We start from the raw sequence: 18,792 nt of genomic DNA, 5'->3' as shown, positions 1-18,792 counted from the left end.
CTCAAAACAATTCTAACTTTTATGCCTCTCATCAACAAACTCAACATGCTGAGCAGCTGAAACTGTGAACATATGTTCGAGACGAGTGTACCAACATAAAAAACGCTAATCGAATATGTACGTAGCCCGCGAAATTTTGAACATTCACTTTATTTTTTGAACTGTCCACCTAATCATTTGATAAATGAGAACATTCCTGACACGAATACTCCTTCTCAGTTGTAATACTTTTATTTTATTTATAAATGTGAGGTATATAGAGTGTTTCCGGTTTGGAAATTTTCGAAAAAATCATTTTTCATTTTAAATCGCAATATTTTCAGCGTACAAATGGGTTTAAAAATAAGTATCCTTGTTAAAAACTTTTACTTCATTCACAACAAATGTTTTTTTGAAATACTCAGAAAGGGTTGATTTTCAGATGATTCATTCAACTCAATCAAATTTTATATCGCGTTGGTAAGTGGTTTAACCATATTCGCATTATTACTTGAAGAATGGGTCAAATTGGGCCCAAGAGAAATCATGTTTTCTGTATAAAAATGTCTGCTTTATATATTCTACATCTCCATTTGATTTTTTTCGTCACCAGACAAGATTATGTCATTCCTGAAATCCAATTTTCGATCAGAATATCCAAAGATGATAAAAATTCGGCAAAACGTTAGCTCGCAAGAACTGGAGAAATTTTTTCGACACTCTCCAACCAGTAACTGGTTCGTAATGGACTTCATCAATTGCAAAAATGTTGATTATATTCTAAATCATGTAAGTCCTGTAACTAGTAAGTAATGTTGTGTCTGAAACTTTATAATTTTCAGATGAACGTGTCCAACCTGTTCAGGTATCCACTGAAACATTTATTTTTATTAGACATCAGCTCCTACTACAGATTCTTGAGCAAAATAAAATATTGTGATGTTTTTCCGATGAGCGAAGTTTTCGTTGCGGTTTTTGACCATTTGGAAGTGAATATATACCAACCTTACAAAATTAGAAAGCCAGAAAGTTTGAGTAAGAATTTTAAATGTCATTTGTTGAATACATGCATATACATCATTCACAAAGCCATAATCTACATTATTCTCTTCTCGGATCTTTTATATTATTCTAGTGTTCATATTGTCTCATTCTGGAAGATCTAGATGAAGATTCACCAGTATATGAATATTACTGAAGTTTCATCCCAACACCAAACCGTTATTCTTAACACCTCGGCACCTGTTTCAATCACCAAGTGATCATCTTCAAGAGGAATGTTAAACAGTTTAATCTTACTGCCATATTGTTTATTTTTTCAGCCCTCAAGCACTACTCACATAAACATTTTGCATTCAAGATTGTGATTTTTGATAAATAAACATTTATTATTACATTATTATGTGAGATTTCCATTCGAATGTTTACAAAACCGCGACATGTGTTTCGTTTAAATTTTTCAAGATGCTCTCTTTGTGTTGCACAGAAATGCATGTGAAAATGTGAATATCACTTGCAACTGCCATGTTAGGGGCCCGAAATAGTCCATGTTAGCAAGTTAATTCACATTTTCCAACGCTGTTGTTACTTTAGTTCCATATCCACTTGTGTTAGTGGTGGAATTGGTTAATTTTCCATTAACCACAAACACAGGTAAGCATTACAATCAGTGTTTTCCTTATTTTTAGGTTGTGCAGTCCTTTACTTTCATCTATTATTTTTATGTGTTGCTGAAATCGATACAAAATCTACTACAGACTAACAGCATAAATACAGGCATCACTTTTCTCTAAAGAGATAAATGTCTCCGAACTGGATATAATAATGTCAGGACATAATTCCAAGCTCTGTTACGCCAGCAACGCAAAGTACAGAAATCGCATTTAGAAAATGCCAAAATTAAGTACTTTTTAGGTGCTTTTTAGGTACCGAAGTCAAAAAGTAGGTGCTCTGTAATTTACACCGCAACTCAATACTCAAAGTTGCGTTGCTAGAAGTATGTGATGCTAGCAACGCAATGAAAATAATAATAAAATAATGAATGTCAAGGAAACACTATTAGGTGCTAATTAAGTGCTAAACGGCGAGGATCGTAAAACTTTCTAATTAAACAAAAACAAAAATAATCTAAAGAAATGAACTTTAAACGTTCAAGCCAGTCTCGATATACCTACACAGAAGGTTGAATGGACTGACGCCTATCAGAAAACAACTACTCCCCTGGCTAATACCACGAAGGGCGTTGGATTATATCCGACAGGCGTCAGTGCAGGAATCTTCACAGAAAATGTCCTGCATATACAATTGGCAATACAACTGAAAGAGTCGACCTTTAATTTTGGAAGGGGCACACTTGAAGGTCGACTCTTTCAGTTGTATTGCCAATTGCATATGCAGTACATTTTCTGTGAAAATTCCTGCACAAACGCCTGTCGGATATAATCCAACGCCCTTCGTGGTATTAGCCAGGGGAGTAGTTGTTTTCTGATAGGCGTCAGTCCATTCAACCTACTGTGTAGGTATATCGAGACTGGCTTGAACGTTTAAAGTTCATTTCTTTAGATTTGTTTATTGCCAGTCTTCAAGCATAGCCCATTGACTAATAAGAAAATAATAAACAAAAGCCTCCAATTTCGCTAAACAACAGATCTAAGAATCAGAGACTCTCGAAAACGAGGACGAATGCTCTATCAGGTATAAACTAAGCGTGGTAATAAAGTGGTAATTAGGTGCTTGCAAGAAATTAAGATGAAAACGACCGCAAATAAGTGACAAAAAAATTGAGATAAATGATTTGAGAAAAAAAATTAACAATATGCAATAAAGTCTTGAGATACTCGTAAACTACTACATAGTCAATCAAAATAAAGTGCTGATAAGGTGCTCACTAGATAAATAATAATAAACCTAGATGCCACTATGACTGATGGCCTGAGTTCTTACAGTACGTTCCTCGATAAGTAAGGGTATGAGAATCAGATATTTATAGTAAATCTAGATTCCATAATTCATATGGGGCTTATGGACCCAATAACCACCATTAAAAAAATGTTTGGAATATGTTTTTTCCGTTAACCAGCTATCGCACCCCTACGAACGATAACCCTCAGAAATCGAAACTTGTGCGAGCTAAGAACTAACGAGGTTTTACCTTTTAACGTGTGATTCCTAACACGGGTTGGACGATAGCAAATGAAAATTGAGCACCTAAAAAGTACCTAATTTTGGCGTTTTCTAAATGCGATTTCCGTACTTTGCGTTTCTGGCGTAACAGAGCTAGAATTCCGATTTCTGATTCGATAAGTTTGTTGGGGGTTAAAATGGACTCCAGTATGTCTTGGCACAATCATGTCGCTGGAATTGCAAAAGCTGCTTCTCAAAAGCTTGGAACACTGTTCCAAACAAGAACACTGTACACACCTCAGCAACTTTTGATGCTTTATGAAGCTCAAATTAGGCCTCCTTTGGGGTATTATTAACATGTATTATTAATATGTATTATTAACATATCCTGAAGCTGCTGGATTCCATCCAGAAATAGCCATCCGCCTGATTGGAGACGTGAATATCACATGCAACCTGAATAGTCTGGAACATCGAAGAGAGGTTGGAGATTTGTCTCTCTTTTATAGATACTTTCAGGGAAGGTGTTCAAGTGACTTGGCACATTCGATTCCACCAAGAGCGGTACGCGACGGATTCTGGCTGCTCATTGCTTCGAGGTTTAACTCAGTACACCTCGAACTTCACTGTTAAAGAACTCTTTCATTTGGAGAACTGCGTGCATGTGGAATGCACTTCCTGAGAACGGTTTACCAAATGATTCAAATCCAACTTGAATCGCTACTTTCGCACAGGTACCGCTTTTAGAGCGCCTTAAAGATTTCCCTGTAGTGCTTATGTTCTGTCCTTGAAAAAAAAACTTCCACAGCAAGCAAACAGCTTTTGCTATAAATGATGAAGAGAAAATACTTTTTTACTATTTTCAATAATAGGTAATATCTATAACGATGAATCATTACTACTATTACACCAAAACAACAGTCATTATTTTTCCTAGCATTGGAACACTATGGAAATTGGTCTTCCCAAAATGGATTAACGTACTTTTACAAAAATATCCCAACTACTAGCAGGCGACGGAACTTCCATAAATCCGAAGTTATCGTGAGCGTGGTAGTAAATAACAACAAAAGTTTTGAAGTAGCTAATTTCGATGATTTTGCGTAGGTTGAAGATATTTTCTTGCTCATTAACTACGAGACGGAGGCACCGGATTTCAGAATTCATTTTCAGGGAAGCCAAAGCTGATGAGCCGTACTTTTTTCAAGATTTTCCTAACGTTTACAGCCTACTACAGTATATGAATGCATCTTTTACATTTAGAGTATTTACTTCTTACGGATATTTGAACGAAACTACAGGAAAATTTGATGGAATGGTCAACTACGTGTCTGAAGGAAAAGCTGATATTGCTGGTAAGTGTTCCCAGGTAACAACATAATTGTATTCAATTATGATATTTATTGTAATACAAATTCCTCCAAAATAAACTCAAAATACGTTCAAAGTAACCACATTCAGTTTTTTCTTTCATTTCACATTCAGCCTTATTATATGACAAATGAAATTCATATGATTTTTAATTTTTATAAAAATGATTTATGAATGATATTTATACATTCGAAATATTTGAAGAATCCCCTGATATATTTTATTCATATATAACTTTGTAACAATATATTGGGTACAGTAAAAAACATAGCCGCCCATAGAAATAGCCCAAAATAGAAATGGTTGATATTTCACGGTAGCTACATTAAAAATAAAAGTTATCCAAGAACAATATTAGAGCAGAGATTTCCGACATGTTTCAATTATCATTCGAAGTATTAATTTCTCCTAGCCATCCTGCAAAATAATATTCACAAATGCCTCCAATAAAACAAACTTTCTAATCTGTTCAAAATCTGTTTTCCCGCTAATCAGCTGTCGCCCCCATACGAACGACAACTCTCAGAAGTTGAGAAACTTGTGCGAGCTAAAGACTAACAAGGTCTTAGCTTTTAACGTGTGATTCCTAACTCGGTTGCAGAATCATTCCAGCTTCAACCAGATAAATTCTCTCGAGAAAAATATCTGGTCTAATTAATACCATGATAGATTTCTGTGTTTGAGTACAAAAAATATCCTAGCTGCATCACAGAAAAATCAAATGAGGTCGGTAGCCTGGCGGTTCGACGTGGGTGCTTTTTTCACTCTCTCAATCGACCGATGTGTGAGTCGGTGGTTCAAGCCGCATGCTGAGCGATCGATGTTCACTTGATGCCGTCCAACCCGTGTTAGGAATCATATGTTAAAAGGTGAGACCTCGTTAATCCATAGCTCGCACAAATTTCAGCTTCTAACGGTTGTCGTTCGAAGGGGTGCGACAGCTGGTAGACGGGAAAACATATTTTGATATTATATTTTTCAACATATTTCTCGGATGATGCCAAATAAGCATCCACTTACTATACTAACACGATGTTCCCTACACGAGTTCTTCGATGTTAATGGGCTCTCGCCCCACTTGGTCGGCCGATCTATTGCGCATTCAATATTCAGAGGCACTGCTAGATTTGCCAAGCTGTACTAAAAATGTTATTTTCTCACGAAAATTCAGTTGGCCTTGATATCTTCAACTGGACTATTTACCACTGTATAAAGTTGTTTGGAAATAGATGGTTGAGGCATTTTTGTTTTAGGAACAGCTCTATTTTTGACGGAAGAACGCCACAAAGTGGTTGAATTCATCAAAACGTTCGATTCGTGGGGATCCAAATTCATTTTGAAAAAACCGTCGATGTCTTATATTGAAAATATTTATTGGATGACATTCACTAACAAAGTGTGGATTGCGTCCATTATAATTTTAATAATTTTTGGCACATTTCTATTTTATTTGTTGAATTGGGAGAAGAGAAAAAGCCAGGTGAGTGTTACGTTTATGTTGTCCGAAACGAAACCATTTAAAAAGTCTCATTTTCAGAGCGGAAGAAGAACCTACACCGTGAGCGATATTACTCTGATGTCTTTCGAAGCTGTTTGTCAACAAGGTAGGAAAATTAAATATTCCATTTTCAATAATTTTTTTGATATATTGGAAGCGTACAACATACTCACATGTATTAGATATTTGTGAAGCCAGAAGAAACTATTTTGTAGTGGTTTCCCTCTGGCATTAACCCATTTTATCATAAAACTCTACAGCAAATTTCTTTCCTTTACAATTTCGACTCTCAACATATCTTGATAGTTTCTTGATCAATATGTTCACGAAAAGTTTTACCTGTTAATATGTTACTTTTTTAAACCCTCTTTTCAGACAATTTTTGTCTCAATATCAGTTAGTTCAAAGCTTGATTACTAATATTGATACGAATATTTGAATTGTATTCTTATCTACAGTGCGAGTCTCTAACATGGAACAAATTCACTAAATCAAAGGTGTTGTTTCTTTCGGAAATATGCTCGGACACGTCGATTAGTATTTTGAATTACCTTTATTTTAATGCAAAAAAAAATTATACAGTGTGCCTCAAATATGAGATATGACGTCATCGATAATTTTTTTAAATGACAACCCTGTTTTTTCAATGACTTTTATTAAAGCGTTCAACAAGTTGCACATGCCTGTCAAATTTCAGTTTTTTACTCCTTGCCCTTTAAAAGATAACTTTTTCTGAATTGAAAGTTAATATAAAAATCCCTATAATTATTAAACTAAAACCTTTGTTTGTTTGTTTGTTTCCTTTGATGAAGTTATCCTGGCAAAAAAATAGATTACCGTTGCCAAAATAAAAAAAATTGTTATTTTCTATTTTTTTATTAACAATTGAAAATTATAATTGTATAAAAAATACATTACAATTTTTTTTTATTTTTTATTGTTTCAATGTCTCATGGCTAAAAACTAATTAATATTTTTTTTACAGCTATTGTTAATAAATTTATTATAAATACATTGTTTATAACCAAGTCGAAAAAATGTATGCATTATGTTAATTGAAAAAAAACATGATTTTTAGAAAAAAAAATGGTTTCCTAAAAAAATTTCTTTATTGCTAAAAAATGCGTTTCTTAATTAACAATCGTTTTTTGCAACTAAATATTAAAATTAAGGAACCGTTTTTTTTTATCAAAAATTCTATTGTTCTTTAAGGTTTTGCAAAAACTTTTTTTTATTCTTTATTTAATTGTTTATTTAAAAAAAGTAATTTAAAAATTTGTAAGCATCGGAAATTTAAAGAAGGTTATTGAGTAAACTCATTAAAATTAAATTAACAGAATGACTGATTGCTTCATTTAATTTTCTTAAACTCCATACAAATATGACAATAAGTGAATGTTAATGATCCTACAACTACTAAAAGTGCAAGTAATAAAATCCTTATGATTTATTGTTACATGACACGAAGTTTATGTTGAAAAGACTTGAAAATATTTCTTTTTTCAATAAATAACGATTAATAATCAAATAAGTAATAGGACTACAACATCAGCAAAAGACTTAAATTGTTAATAAATTTATAATGAACAAAAAAGACTTGAAGCATATTTATCATAACTGCAATAGTTTGAAAGTTATTATAATTATAAAAGCGAAGGAGCGAATGAAAAAGACAAGTATCAAGGTATCACAATATTAAAAGTTTTATAAAAAATAAAATGATTTGGAAAAAAACACATAGTTACTTTTATTATAGAACGAAGTATTGAAAAAATAAAAAAAAATTTATAACAATTTTTTTAAATAAACAATTAAAAAAAGAATAAAAAGAAAGTTTTTTCAAAACCTTAAAGAATAATAGAATTTGATTTAAAAAAAAAACGGTTCTTTGATTTTAATATTTATTTGCAGAAAACGATTGTTAATTAACAAACGCATCTTTTGACAACAAAGAAATTTTCTTAAGAAACCATTTTTTTTCTAAAAATCATAATTTTTTTCAATTAACATAATGCAAAAAAAATTTTTTGAATTGCTCATTAACATTGTATTTGTTTATAATAAATTTATAAACAATAGCTGTGAAAAATTAAAAAAAAATAATTAATTAGTTTTTAGCCATGAGACATTGGAACAATAAAAAATTAGAAAAAAAAATTGTAATGTATTTTTTATAAAATTATAATTTTATAAACAAATTCATAATTAACGTTAAAATTGGGATAAACATTTTTTGACTGCGGATTATTGTTTATTGATCTATCTTTTCAAAATTTTGGAAATTTGAAAAAAGATTTGAAAAGATCAATGAATTTGCGTAAAATAAGTCCCGACTCCCGAAACTGTATCTCGATTATTTATGATTTTTACAGAGCCTTGAAAATAGAGCCAAAAGCGGGTAGTCTGGCTTCCGCGCGCCTTTCGTCACTCACATAAAAACAAAAAAATTATTTAAACATATTAAATGTAAGTATTAAGGAATGAAAAAATTCATGTAATGTTGGGATAGATCAATAAACAATAATCCGCAGTCAAAAAATGTTTATCCAAATTTTAACGTTAATTATAAATTTGTTAATTAATAACTTTTTCTGAATTGAAAGTTAATATAAAAATCCCTATAATTATTAAACTAAAACCCTGGCATTTTTTTTCTTTGGTGAAGTTATCCTTAATAGGCAAAAAAATACATAACCGTTGCCAAAATGAAAAAATTGTTATTTTCTATTTTTTTATTGACAATTGAAAATTATAATTTTATAAAAAATACATTACAAATTTTTTTTCTAATTTTTTATTGTTCCAATGTCTCATGGCTAAAAACTAATTAATTATTTTTTTTTTATTTTTCACAGCTATTGTTAATAAATTTATTATAAACAAATACATTGTTAATAAGCAATTCAAAAATTTTTTTTGCATTATGTTAATTGAAAAAAATCATAATTTTTAGAAAAAAAATGGTTTCTTAAGAAAATTTTTAGAAAAAAAATGGTTTCTTAAGAAAATTTCTTTGTTGTTAAAAAATGCGTTGTTAATTAACAATCCTTTTCTGCAAATAAATATTAAAATTAAGGAACCGTTTTTTTTTATCAAAAATTCTATTGTTCTTTAAGGTTTTGCAAAAACTTTTTTTATTCTTTATTTAATTGTTTATTTAAAAAAAGTAATTTAAAAATTTGTAAGCATCGGAAATTTAAAGAAGGTTATTGAGTAAACTCATTAAAATTAAATTAACAGAATGACTGATTGCTTCATTTAATTTTCTTAAACTCCATACAAATATGACAATAAGTGAATGTTAATGATCCTACAACTACTAAAAGTGCAAGTAATAAAATCCTTATGATTTATTGTTACATGACACGAAGTTTATGTTGAAAAGACTTGAAAATATTTCTTTTTTCAATAAATAACGATTAATAATCAAATAAGTAATAGGACTACAACATCAGCAAAAGACTTAAATTGTTAATAAATTTATAATGAACAAAAAAGACTTGAAGCATATTTATCATAACTGCAATAGTTTGAAAGTTATTATAATTATAAAAGCGAAGGAGCGAATGAAAAAGACAAGTATCAAGGTATCACAATATTAAAAGTTTTATAAAAAATAAAATGATTTGGAAAAAAACACAGTTACTTTTATTATAGAACGAAGTATTGAAAAAATAAAAAAAATTTATAACAATTTTTTTAAATAAACAATTAAAAAAAGAATAAAAAGAAAGTTTTTTCAAAACCTTAAAGAATAATAGAATTTGATTTTAAAAAAACGGTTCTTTAATTTTAATATTTATTTGCAGAAAAGGATTGTTAATTAACAACGCATTTTTTAACAACAAAGAAATTTTCTTAAGAAACCATTTTTTTTCTAAAAATTATGATTTTTTTCAATTAACATAATGCAAAAAAAATTTTTTGAATTTCTTATTAACAATGTATTTGTTTATAATAAATTTATTAACAATAGCTGTGAAAAATAAAAAAAAAAATAATTAATTAGTTTTTAGCCATGAGACATTGGAACAATAAAAAATTAGAAAAAAAATTTGTAATGTATTTTTTATAAAATTATAATTTTCAATTGTCAATAAAAAAATTGAAAATAACAATTTTTTCATTTTGGCAACGGTTATGTATTTTTTTGCCTATTAAGGATAACTTCACCAAAGGAAAAAAATGCCAGGGTTTTAGTTTAATAATTATAGGGATTTTTATATTAACTTTCAATTCAGAAAAAGTTATTAATTAACAAATTTATAATTAACGTTAAAATTGGGATAAACATTTTTTGACTGCGGATTATTGTTTATTGATCTATTCCAACATTACATGAATTTTTTCATTCCTTAATATTTACATTTAATATGTTTAAATAATTTTTTTGTTTTTATGTCAGAGTGACGAAAGGCGCGCGGAAGCCAGACTACCCGCTTTTGGCTCTATTTTCAAGGCTCTGTAAAAATTATAAATAATCGAGATACAGTTTCGGGAGTCGGGACTTATTTTACGCAAATTCATTGATCTTTTCAAATCTTTTTTCAAATTTCCAAAATTTTGAAAATTTTCCGAGATATTAAGAAAAAACTAAAGCCCCATTTTTTTTCACTTAATTGTTTATAACTGTTGTAATTTTTATCGGCGCGTTTTCGGACCTTTCCTTGAACTTTCTAGGCAAAAATACGAATCGAATGACACCTTGGTCTTGGCCTTGGTTTTTGGACAGGGCTGAAAAATGTTACAAAAAAGTACATGTGAACTAGATATTATCAAGCTTATTCGAACAATCACAAGTATGGCTTCTACATACTTACTAGTATAAGCTACTAGCATCACAATTTCCCGAATGAAAATCTTTTATTGAATCATTTATTATAACCCTGAAGAATATATTAAATAGAATATTCACTCATTTTTATTCTCTGAGAAATAATTTTCAGGAACTTATATCGACTCGGCTACTTACTCTGGAAGACTAATGATTTTTATGTTGTTCACTGCGTTCATGTTTCTTTATGTGGCCTACTCAGCATATATTCTAGTACTACTTCAATCGACAAAGCCCATATCTTCGATTAGAAGACTGGTTGACAGCAGAATTGAATGTGGGGGGTTGAACATAAGCTTCATGATGCCATATTACCATGTAAGTAATTAATCGTCTTGAACCAGCACTAAATAAACTAGGGAAAGTTAGATATGGAAGACGTATCTCATGATTATATTGAAAATATAGTTGGATCTTTTGCAAAAAAAATATCTGGGTTACTTTAGTAAGAAAGTCGATGTTGATTAATGATTAAGATATAAGGAGGGGCGAAGGCATTCTAAATTCAATATATATTTAGATTCTTCAGCATTTGTATTGAATAAAAGTAAGAAATGTATTGTTTTAATAATAATACCGATGATACTAATTTATTTGTTTTTTTTTTAAATTGAAAAGTATGCTTTATTAGAACTATGAAATATCCATCAATTCACTGAATTTATTTTATAAAAAAATCACCTCCAAGGTGCGACTTCATTCTTTCCTGTTCATAAAAGAGGACATCTGGCTTTCCACTCACACTTGTGAATTGTAGTAGGTATTCATGTCACATACCATTGTACAAGTGTCTGCAATATTCTGTGTAATGCCGGTGTAAGTAGTTCCACTGTGATTCGAAAGTGCATATGGACTATAACGACAAGAAGCCAAATTGTTTGCTGCATAATTGATAATATCTAATCCTTCAAAAGGAAAGTCAATGACAACATTCAATTCGCCTCTGAATATTTCCTTCCGAGAGAATATTTTTTAATGAATTACTAAAATACGGGGAAACTTATGGATTGATAGGGACTTTGTGCATTTTATCCGTTCCTTCCACCTCGAACACGTCAGTTTTTCATCTCCATCCAGAGTGTCCTCTCTTGTGAAAGAATCCAAACATTGCGAGAATCTCAATTGGCCATCAGTTCTTTGTGGTATGGGGAAAGACATCCCAAAAAGGATCGAAGTTTACTGATGAGTGTCCACAATATGTGCACTTCATAGTTGATTTTAATTGACAAAAGAAATTGTCTACAATCTCAAATATCTCCGTTAAGATCGGTTTAGGCTTCTCAGTAATTCTATTAACGTCCTGGGAACTCGTGGGCGTCGTGATGGGGATAACCCATCGGGAGGCAAATCTTTGAATATGACTTTAAAAGTAGACTTTCTACGATATCAGATGAATCTTGTTACCACAATTCCTCAATAACTATTACAAACGCTTCGATTAAAGCACCAAAAAAGGACCGTTTTCTGTATGATGGTCAGCGGCTGTGTGATCAACTATAATTTTCTACAACTGGGCTAAACCATCACAGCAGATACCTATTGTGAGGAAATCGATGGAATGTATCGAAAATTACATCAGCAGCAGCCGGTACTGGTCAACAGTAAAGGTCCGATCATGCTCCACGACAATACCTGTCCAACGTTTCACAAATTACCGTCCGAAAATTAAACAAATTGAGCGTCGAAATTCTGCCTCACCAGCCATACTCTCCAGACCTCTCGCCAACCGACTACCATCTTTTCAAGCACTTCGATAACTTTCTCACCGGTCGACTTCAACGAATCCCGAGTGCAAAACTTTTATATATAATAATAATAATAATAAATTATACATCTCGTAGGCAAAGCAATTATAAATACTTAATTATTGTGATAAGAATATTATAGTAAATATAAATAAATAAATGAAGATGAATACATTAATCAAATTTGATGATGGAATAGGCAGTCTTGATTTGTCGTTTTGGTGAGTGAAACCAACAACAACATCATAAGATGATTTGTTCTCATGTACTAGGCACACAGTTTCGAGTATAAACGAAGAAGAAAGTATTAGTAATTTTTGCACCTTGAACAAGGGTTTACAAGACTCTCTAGGCCCAACATTGCACAGATGTCTGATGGCGCGCTTTTGGAGAACGAAGACTGTATTGAAGTGGTGTTTGTTGTAGGTGCCCCAGAATGATATGCCATACCTTAAATGCGATTCAACAACGGCGTGGTACACAATTTTTGCGGTTAAAATACCAAAATCATTCGACAACGTTCGTAAAGCATAACATCCCGAAGCTATTTTTTTGCTCAGCTAATTAATATGGTTATTGAAATTGAGGTTGCTGTATAGATTGATTCCAAGAAATTTATTGAGTTTTTTGTTTGATATAAGATTTGTTTTTCTATATTGAAAGATAGCAGATTGAAGTTGCACTACTCTCTTATTTTAACAATATCTTGTGCTATTTTGTTTCGAAGATTATTTTCATTAATGTCATGCCACAGGGTGGTTGTATCATCTGCAAAAATTGTGAAGATTCCCTCAGAATCAATATAAGTTAGATCATTAAAATATAACAATACTGGCCCCAGTATCTAGCCTTGAGGTACTCCGTGTCTGACAGAGACAATATCTGACAGCGTGTCAGTTCCAACAGCTTGGGTTCGTTGACTCAGATATGATTTCACCCACTTAAGGCTTTGATTTCTGGCTGAATTAATCGACTTGTGTTATGTTGGCAAAATTGCACTGATTCAAATGACGTTTATTTCGATTTCCCTAAGATATTACAGTTTAAAGTACACTCATAAAAACGGACAAAACTTTGGAAAGAACCCAATAATTATTAAAATCTTTAATGGTGCCTTGGTTATTTGCAAAGTGTATCGGTATTATCTCTGATAAAATTCGATAATTGAAATGTGCTTTATGATCTAGTGTAGAAGCATTTATAAGACTATAAACGTGAATTTAAAAATTTTAATGAAACATTTCATGGCTGTCATTTTGTATGTTAGTTACCTACTTTATATGTTCACTTGAAACATTTGTTGACAAAGCAATCACTCATATGGGTGAAATTATCAAATAAATTGATCCTTCAATGTGAAACATAGATTCTAGAAAATATTTTTTTCAACTTTTGTTACAAATGCTATTACGCTTTCTGGCATAGTTTTAAAGATTGATTTTTGTCTATTTTCAATCGTGTTTATCCCATAGTACAGATTTGACCTGTTTATGCATTTTTTGTTTATCCAGTTATGCTTATCGAGTTCTTCTTTCCTTGTATCTTTTTATGTTGGGTTAGGTTAGGTCCAAAGTGAGTGGGTCTATTCGACCCCCAACCGCAAGGATTTATTGTGGCTCACACCTATTAACACTCGACTAAATAAACCCACCTTCTTAACGAAGCCGATTAGTTTGTATGGTGAGTGGTCTTTCAGGTCAGATGGTAAAAGTACGGCTCTGGCGTATTCTAAAAACCTGATTCGGTCCCCAGCGGGGCAGGCACAAAGTATATACTCTGCTGTTTCATCGTTAATGACGTAGTCGAATAGTCAGGTGCAATGATACCCGCAACTACCTTCCCATATGAGAGTTTTTGCACGTCAGCTACACCTGACGATGCCTTAGATTCAACCGTGTAGGGCTTTTTCGCCTCTGGTTTTGGTGAATCATCACTTGAGTGCAAACGTTTGCTAACCTGCTCATGAGGGGTTTGTTCCTCCATTTGAGACAGATTCTGCGTACGCTGCTCAAGAATTTGGTGCAAAGCGGTTTCATAAGTTACCTCGACCTTGAGGAGACGACTCAGTCTTTTTCTGGCTGCACCACTAAACCTTTTTTTTTAGGTTCAGTTATTGGATCAAGAATTGTAGTGTTGAAAAGCTCTCGCCCCTGATCTAAATTTACAGGGGGGTCAGTTGGAGTCAATAATAGTCATATTGATATCTTTTCACCTTGACTTATATAAAAAAATAACTGTTCTCTCTCGAGTACACTTTACAATTCCTGGTATTATATTTACCCTTTCACACTGTCAACGTCATTCCTACCCTTAATTCACAACCATATAAAATGTTAAAAAATGTGTGGTTTCAGCTAACCAAAGATGAAGCGTTGAAAGATTTATACAGTAAAAAAATTCACCCCAATCAGTTTTTCACCCTAGAAGATGGACTGAGAAAAGTCCAGGATGGAAATTTTGCATTTCAAGTTATTCTCGGTCCGGCATACAACTACATTCTGAAAACTTACACGAATTATGATATATGTAAATTGCAAGAGCTCTCTGGATTTATGAACGTACGTATCTTTTTTATTGAAAGTTAAATCTGAAATACTTCCTCTCCTATTTCAGGCTAAAATGTATGTAGCTGTTCCAAAAAGTTCTCAGTATAAAAAAATCTTCAAAATAGGGTAAGCACGAGCAACTCCTTAATTTTTTCTGCAAAATGATGTTATGATTTCAGACTCTTGCGTGTTGAAGAAAGTGGACTACAAATCAGAACCAAGAATCGCGTCTCTATGAAACCGAAGTGCTACAATGAAGGGGAAATTTTCAGTCCGTCAGAATTTACGATTGTCATTCAGTATTCCTACTGTATTTACTAGGAATAATCTTATCCTTGGTTATTCTTTCGATAGAAAAGTTGCTGGCAAAGTATAGTGGGAAAAATAGTTGAAGTTGATTACAGTTTTCAATTATGTAATTTATTAATGACAAATTAGAAAAGAGTGCACCTAATTTCACGTGATTATTCATTGAAAATGAATAAAAACTTGTATTAAAACACCCTTTTATGAAGCTAAACAACATACGCACTAAGTTCTTCAATAAAATTCAATGGTACATTTGATTTGTCATTCTTTACCATCTATACCTACCTTGGATTTAATAAACTATCAGCAGATAATTTATTTTGGAGTCAAGTCCTTGGCTAGCCTTGTATTCCTTTAGGATCCATATTCCATTTCTTGTTTACAACTAATATATATGATTTTTATATCTGAAATCTGTGACAAAAAAATATTAATGTAAACTATCACGACTGAACATAACTGTGTGAAATCTATTTTAGAGTTTTTTGGCCGTGGTCTACAGGTATAGCTTTCACACAAAAAAATATCAACGAAAAAACTGGAAAGAATCACAATTGACGTTATTTGGTCCAAAAATTATGAGTTAGAGAATTTCGTTCTATAAATAGTGGTTGAATACTGAATTTAGATTTACAAAAGTCAAGCATCATTTAGCAAAAACTCTCTCAATGAATGTGACATTTACAAAGAATACAAAACAGTTGTTTTCCCATTTCTATCTTCATTTTCAGTAGTTTCAGTATTTTAATATTTCTGGAAAGGTTTTGGCTTTCTACTTCACCATCTTTATACAAAAAAATGTGGAAAATCTTCCCAAGAAAAAAAAGCAATCAATTTAAAAAAAGTAATTCTATACAAAGATGTGCAGATAATGCAAAGACGTAACTTTCAGACACAAACTGGAAGAGAAAGTCTTCTCGAAACATCAAATTACACAAAAGAAAAATACTTTGAAAACAAATATTTTTATATGAATACTGAATTATACAAAAACCACTTTTATCTATTCAATTTGTATTCCAAATATTTGTTATGGAACTTAATCAGACATCATTCATAGGATTGCCACACAATATAGTAAATGAAAGTGGTAAAATATCTCTTATTTGGTACACTGTCATCCTCACTGGTAGAGATCTGATGTTTGCCTCAAGACGCTTGCCTTATCAGCTCTTCAGTACTAATCGGGATGACATTATAAAAAACACACCATTCATTCATAAAATTACGACTTCATGTCATGAGTTTGATCTACTGATGTCATCGATGCCATTCATTCGCTTAATTAAATCCCAGCCAAAGGAATCTTGTTTAAATTGATAGGTGTATTTTTTCACGTTGTTTTTTTTTTGGAATAACAATTTACAACAGTTCACCTGCTGAAATTAAATCAACTATTTCTTAGACCGTATTCAAAAATCATCTGAAAAGACATATATTGAACGACCAACTTTTTTTATAATTTCACGTTTTTTTCTTTTTGATATTCAATATAGCATTGGATGTTTCTTGAAATCAGTGTCTTACAGCGAAACATCGGACGTCTACTAGTAAGGGTGACCGTGTGCCATGTAAGTGTAATTTCACCTTTTTCATTTACTATATTGTGTAGGAATCCTGTAAATCATATCTGATTCAATTCCATAACGAATGTTTGGAATACAAACTGAATAGAGAAGTGTTTTTTCGTATAATTCAGTATTCTGTTGATCACTTACATCATACACAATATAGAATACATTCGATTGAAGTACCAAAAATGTCAAAAACTATCAGATAACGTAGCTGTATCTATCTTGCTCCTAGGTAATATAATGTTATACCCGCCCATATCAAAGATAAAAACTCCCCTACTCTCTTCAAATATAGAATTAAAAAATTGTTAAAACAAACTCCCAGAGCAAATATTCGTCACTGGATCGATATAATAAAAAATAATTGATTATAAGTATATAACTGTAATTTTGTATGATTTCATTGTATACATAGTGGGATGTGTGTATATATGTGAATAGTTGTGTGAGTGTAAATATGTTTATTTTCATGAGTGTGTTTAGGTATATGTATATATATAGTTTGAAGTTGAGAATCTTAGCGACTGGAGAAATGTATGGTAAAATGGATCAACGGGATCTCTCAGTCAAAAAAACAAAAATTAAATCACTGCTCTACTCTGCTAAGCTTTCGCTTCTAATGGGAAGCTTCTTCAGGGCCTATAATTTATTGAGTTGTGGATTTTTTTGCCAATGAACATTACATACCATACTTACAGTAAAAAACAATCAATTGAACATATAAATCGACGAAAGAAAGTTGAATATTCATGGATTTTTTGGTTTGACAAATGTCATACCTTCACATAAATGTCATTTTTCAATGGGCATAATGATTTGATAATCTTTGACTCTAAAGGGAGAGTTGATTGATACAATTTTCATTATTATTATTGTTTTTTGGTGTAGTTCCAATAAGTTACTGTATAAACTGCTGAGATTATCAGTGTCAGTTCTCTTATTCATACAATCAGAAGACTTATTAACTTCAACCATTTCAAAGAAAAGGCGTTTGGAAATATTTTTTTCTGTATGTAAAACTTTTATATTTGAAACAGGACACAAACCAAATTACTTTATTTAATTGCCTAATAAATCTACTGATAATTGTATTATAAATCCTCATATGTTTTTAAACACCGTAAATTTCATTGAATGGTGAATAAATATTATCATTATTATTTATTCATATAAAGTATTTCCTTCGAAAGTACTTTTCTTTCGTGTAATCCAATGTTTATATGAAAGTAGCTGTTTCGAGAAAACTTTTTCTTCCCATTTGTGTCTGAAAGTTATTTCTTTGCATGATCTGCACATCTTTGTATAGAATTACTTTTTTGAAATTGATTGCTTTCTTTCTTTTGAAGATTGCCACATGTTTATGTATCAAGATGGAGAAGTAGAAATTCAAAACCTTTGCCAAACAATTGACCTCTCCAAAAAATATACCCCTTTCAATTCATCAATTTTTTTTTTTAAAGATATGAATGAGGAATGTTGGTTTTAGGATCAAATCCCATGCTTTTTTATGGTGCTTCATTTCAGTCATATGGAATCATTATTCATTTTATACCATGTTTTAGAAGTATATTTATTATTCAACCCTCATCTCAAGAATTTAATTTCATCTAATATAACCACCCCAATTATATTTACTCACTTCATCCTGATGGCCAAGGACCTTCCTCACCAACCAGTTCGAATGACCTTGAAATTATCCAAAATAACTAAAATGAAAACACCATGAGAAAAAGCATGTAATTTGGTCCTAAAACCATCTATGCTCATTTACTATTGAATCTGTTATATACAGTGGAAGCCCTAAACTGTTACA

At 31.4% G+C, this 18,792-nt stretch overlaps 1 protein-coding gene across 1 annotated transcript; it reads left to right on the top strand.

The window, feature by feature from the left end:
- The first annotated feature begins 472 nt into the window (after positions 1 to 472).
- On the top strand, positions 473 to 15,657 carry LOC111514944 (ionotropic receptor 75a). Its single transcript, XM_023171187.2, has 10 exons — positions 473 to 768; positions 822 to 1,014; positions 4,040 to 4,205; positions 4,276 to 4,457; positions 5,727 to 5,953; positions 6,011 to 6,077; positions 10,918 to 11,123; positions 14,905 to 15,108; positions 15,164 to 15,222; positions 15,276 to 15,657. The coding sequence occupies exons 1-10, from the start codon at positions 601 to 603 to the stop codon at positions 15,415 to 15,417; spliced, it is 1,614 nt and encodes a 537-aa protein (XP_023026955.2). The 5' UTR covers positions 473 to 600; the 3' UTR covers positions 15,418 to 15,657.
- Positions 15,658 to 18,792: the final 3,135 nt, after the last annotated feature.

The sequence above is a fragment of the Leptinotarsa decemlineata genome, unplaced genomic scaffold, assembly GCF_025532065.1.
Source record: "Leptinotarsa decemlineata unplaced genomic scaffold, Ldec_3_MD MMD2_tig00000576_RagTag_RagTag, whole genome shotgun sequence".
NCBI lineage: Eukaryota > Metazoa > Arthropoda > Insecta > Coleoptera > Chrysomelidae > Leptinotarsa > Leptinotarsa decemlineata.
The sequence above is the reverse complement of the archived record's forward strand: the minus strand, read 5'-3'. Positions and strand labels throughout refer to the sequence as shown.